This window comes from Lolium perenne, chromosome 5 (assembly GCF_019359855.2).
Source record: "Lolium perenne isolate Kyuss_39 chromosome 5, Kyuss_2.0, whole genome shotgun sequence".
NCBI classification, from domain to species: Eukaryota; Viridiplantae; Streptophyta; class Magnoliopsida; order Poales; family Poaceae; genus Lolium; species Lolium perenne.
This window is the reverse complement of record NC_067248.2, coordinates 241122866-241127577: the sequence shown is the minus strand read 5'-3', so window position 1 is coordinate 241127577 and position 4712 is coordinate 241122866. Positions and strand designations below refer to the sequence as shown.

The 4712-nt window shown below is 47.6% G+C and overlaps 1 protein-coding gene across 1 annotated transcript; it reads left to right on the top strand.

Moving 5' to 3' along the window:
• Positions 1-227: 227 nt before the first annotated feature.
• Positions 228-4408, top strand: LOC127302442 (disease resistance protein Pik-2). Its single transcript, XM_051332912.1, has 2 exons — positions 228-1395; positions 2522-4408. The coding sequence occupies exons 1-2, from the start codon at positions 298-300 to the stop codon at positions 4349-4351; spliced, it is 2928 nt and encodes a 975-aa protein (XP_051188872.1). The 5' UTR covers positions 228-297; the 3' UTR covers positions 4352-4408.
• Positions 4409-4712: the final 304 nt, after the last annotated feature.

Genomic DNA, 4712 nt, shown 5'->3' with positions numbered 1-4712 from the left:
CGTTTTGCTTGGCAGTATCACGCAATCACGCGTCGACCGATGGCTTGCACGCTGAATGTCCATGCACTCGGGCAAGCATGCACTAGACGCCATGCACTCTTCTATTTTTGTGAAGCTGGCTCGCCGTTGACTGACCAGTGGCCCATCGAGGTTGTGTAAGATGACTTTGCTTGCTTGCATATATAAGTCCATGCACCACGGGCATCTAGTATACCAAATCGCAAACTGAGAGAGATCCATTTCAGACAGAGAGATCTAGAGAGGGGGAGAGAGATATACAGAGGGGGAAAGAGAGAGATGGAGGCGACGGCGGTGAGCCTGACCAGGACGGTCCTCGACGGCGTGCTGGGCAGCGTGGGGACGGCCATGGCCGACGAGGCGGCTCTGCTGCTGGGCGTCCCGAGGGAGGTGGAGTTCATCCGCAGCGAGCTGCAGATGATGCAGTCCTTCCTACGGGTGCAGTCCTCCGCCGCGTGCTCGGACGGTGGGTGCTACAAGGACACGGTGAGGACGTGCGTAAAGCAGGTGCGCGACCTCGCATGCGACCTCGAGGACTGCCTCCTCGACTTCACCATGACCATGCACGCCTCCCGCGGGAGCTGGCTCCAGTGTGGGGGGCCCGACCTCGCCGCCCGCCACCGCGTCGCCGACCGGATCCGGCTCCTCAAGGCCAGCCTAGAGGAGCTCAACCAGCGCAACCAGAGGTACAACGTCTTCGCCGCCGACGCCAGCATCGCCGTGGAGCGCAACCAGCGGTACAACGTCTTCGCCGCCGCCGCCGACGGCGTCGTGGAGCTCAACCAGGGCAACCCGCGGTACGTCATCGTCGCCGACCATGGTCTGACTGCCGTGGAGGAGCACAGACACGGGAACGCCGACGAAGAATACCAGCTCGCGGCGGGGGAGGAGCACCAGGACATCAAGCGGGACAACGAGACGAAGCAGCTGGCTGATCTGGTCCGAGAACAAAGTGCGAGTGTCGTGTCGGTGTGGGGCATGGGCGGGATGGGCAAGTCGTCCCTGGTGAGGATGCTGTATAACGACAGGGACCTCATCGACGGCTTCGACGGCCGCGCCTGGGTCACCGTGTCGCACCCGCTCGACTGCACCGATGAGCTCGAGCGGCGGGTTAGGAAGCAGCTCGGCGTGGAAGACGGCCATGGCCTCCGGGCGTGGCTAGGGAAGAAGCGCTGCCTCGTCGTGGTGGACGACGTGTCCTCGCAAGAGGAGTGGGAGCTCATATCCAGTTGTCTCGGCGCCAAGGGCGCGGGCAGCAGCCGGCTCGTCGTCACGACACGGCGAGAGGACGTCGCCCTTCTGTGCGCGGGGGAGAAGTACAAGTACAAGCTCAAACCTCTCAAACTCGATGAGGCCCGGAAACTGCTCCGTCAAAAGGTGCGTTATTTGCTTACCACTCTTGGAATCTTGGTCGATTTTTTTTTCGCAGTCGTCGATTTGGTACTGATTTCCAATTTCCATACAAGTATCTTCAAATTTATACTAGTACTCTAGTAGATCCAAATATTGTTTACGTTTCTGCGTTCCATGAAACAAATTGTCACAACCAACATGACGGATATGTTTTGAACAAATTTGTGAAGTCCTCTAAAAAGTAAGATTTTCCCAGCCTAATTATTACATTTTTTTTGCATTACACGAACAAATTATTACGACATGGTTAACTTTGTTTTAGATTTTGTGGGGATTAGTAGGGGTAATACTCTAGAGTATTGCGTGAACCGCTATCGTCACCCAATCTCACAAAACCCCATCCATAATTCACTAGGTAGGAGTAGAGTATTGAGGATTGAGAAAAATACACTAAAATTTAGAAAAAAAGTGGGGATAAACGGGGATTAAACTCGCTCAATACTCTAGTACCAAATATTGTTTTAGAAACGAGTGGGGATTCAAATTTTTGTGGGAATTATCCCCACTATCACCATAAAAACTCCGGTAGCAAACAAGACCTTAAAAGGATTGGCCTTTTCGCAAATCATTTGCCAACTAGTTCAATGAGTTGAACATCACGGAACAAGCATAAATTACTCAACTTTCGTCATACAAAGAACAACATTCAGAATATAGTAGAAATAGAATATAAGAATTTGCCTGCCAACTAAAGAATGGATGGTACAAAGTTAATGCAATTTATTAGTTGAGAAAACATCAAGGTTTTTTTCTCATTAACGGAAACCAGTAATACTGATCAAAATGCTGTTCAAAATTATTTAAAAGAGTTTAAAAATTGGTCTTACATTTATCAAAATTACTTCAATTTATTTGGTTATAATTGTATGGTTGGTGCCGGAAAAAAACGATTACCGACAAGATACCGGGTATACCGGTGGAGAAACAGAACCCTGGGTAACATTCACACCTTCCACATTGATACGAATCATAGATTTGTTATTCTGGTTGGATAGTGTTTTCTTACCGTTAGCCGGCTAGTACTTCGGTTTTTCACTTTATTATTTTGTGCTCCTAGTTTCTTATTTTTCGTTGATTTGTTTGTATCAAGGTTTACAAGAACGATGGCCATGAAATGACGAATGATATGTCGGACCAAGCCGATCTTATCTTGAGGCGATGTCGGGGCCTTCCACTTGCCATAGACACCATAGGAGGTCTATTGGCTAGCAGGCCCAAAACAAGTAGGGAATGGATGAATTTGCGAAAGCACATTGGGTCAGAGCTAGAGTCCGATCGAGATATAAAAAGAGTAATTACCTCTAGCTACGATGGATTACCATATCATCTCAAGTCTTGCTTCTTGTACCTGAGTATCTTCCCGGAAAATCACGAGATCAGGTTCACCCGCTTACTGCGTCGGTGGATGGCAGAAGGCTATATAACAAAGCCACGTGACATGAGCATCGAGGAAGTCGGATGGAGATACTACAATGAGCTCATCAATAGAAGTATGATCCAGCCTTCGGAGAAGGCTAGGGATAGCATGGCGGTAGAACGTTGCCGCATTCATGGCGTGGTGCTCCAAATAATCATGTCCAAGTCTATTGAGGAAAACCAACTCTTCATTGTGGATAAGCATTACAATGAGGCACCACAAAGTAAGATACGCCACTTGGCGGTGACAAAATGGAAGAGGGATGAGGAGAAGATGGTAAGCATAAACTTGTCACAAGTACGGTCATTGACAATTTTTGGAAAATGCCCTCCGTCCCTTATCTCCTCTAAACTGCGATTGTTGAGAGTTCTTGACTTGGAAGATACAGTTGAGCTAGGGAATGATGATCTCAAGTACATTGGGGAATTGCTTCATCTAAGGTACCTTGGTCTGCGAAACACAAGTATTTCAAGACTTCCTTCATCTCTTGAAAACCTCAGGTACCTTGAGACATTAGATGTTCAAGACACAAAGGTGACACAGCTCCCGGCCGGTATCACCAAGCTGGAGAAGCTACGGTACCTTGTTTGTGGCATCAACTTTGCCAACGACTTGGTGGACAAGACGAGGAAGAACAATGGTGCAGGCAGATATACCAGCAACCTATTTAAACCCTTGACAGACATGGTTTCCTGGTGGCGTGGTGCCTCTCCATCTTCAAGTTCCATCGGCGAGTTTAGTACTGTGGCAGCTCCTAAGAGGATTGAGAAGCTAAGGAACTTACAATCTCTAGGGATGGTGCACATTACACAAGGAAGCAAAGTGGCAAGCAACCTGGGGAAGCTGACTAACTTGCGGGAATTAGGAGTCGATGTAGATGCAAATGAAGATGTAAAGAAGGATTTATGCAGCTCAGTAGCAAGTCTTGTTCGTCTGGAACGACTTGAGGTGCGCTCTGAGTCACTTGAATTTCTGAAAGACGTGAAGACACCACCAAAGCATCTCACTGCATTGAACTTGTCCGGTCGTCTAAGCAGCCTCCCTAGCTGGCTGATATCCCTCAATGATCTAGCCAAGGTAAAGCTAATTCAGACACAACTGAAGCGGGGTGACATTGAGGTGATTGGGAACCTGCTCAACCTTACTCTTCTTGCACTCTGGGAGGAGTCCTTCGCAGAGGAATCTTTACGATTCGGCAAAGATACATTTCAAAAGCTCAATCTGCTTTACATTGAAGGCTTGGAGAACGTCAGCACCATAACAATCGAGGATGGCGCGTTGCCCCTGCTCGAGAACCTTCAGGTAACGAAATGCAATAACTTACATGACCGCGAGGAGGGTCTGTCCAGTGTGTTGTCCTTGGAGAAACTGAATGAACTTGTCTTGAAGAGTTGCGGTGACAAACCGGAGCTGGAGAAGGCACTTCAAAAGCAGATTAGCGGATCTAAATCTGTGAACCGTCCGAAGCTTATTATCGGGAAGTCCATAGTAACAAAGACTTAGCATATGTAATACTTTCCTTCGGCAATAGATTTAGTCTCGACAAAGAGCATACATTAATATTGCGGCGATAAATTACATCTATCCTCTACAACAACACATTGTCCTAGTAGCATTATAGATGCACCCAGCTAAGAAAAAAATTACAAAATGAAAGTCCCGCTACAGTGATTTATTTCTTGAAATAGGAGTACTAACACCACCAAAATAGTACCAGAAATCTAGCTTCTTCAAAAGCGACACCTCCAACATGGGAACAGTGCAAGAGTGTTGTTGTCGTCTAATCATAAATCTTAGATCTTAGGTTTTCACTCTGAAGAAAGTCTTCGCTCAAAACAATGCATTCAACAAGGACATTGCACAT

What these genes read in the sequence shown, in the direction of transcription:
- LOC127302442 (XM_051332912.1), top strand. Translation starts at nt 298, where the DNA reads ATGGAGGCGACGGCGGTGAGCCTGACCAGGACGGTCCTCGACGGCGTG. An exon ending in GGAAACTGCTCCGTCAAAAG is followed by an intron (nt 1,396 to 2,521) that starts GTGCGTTATTTG and finishes GTTTGTATCAAG; the next exon opens with GTTTACAAGAACGATGGCCA.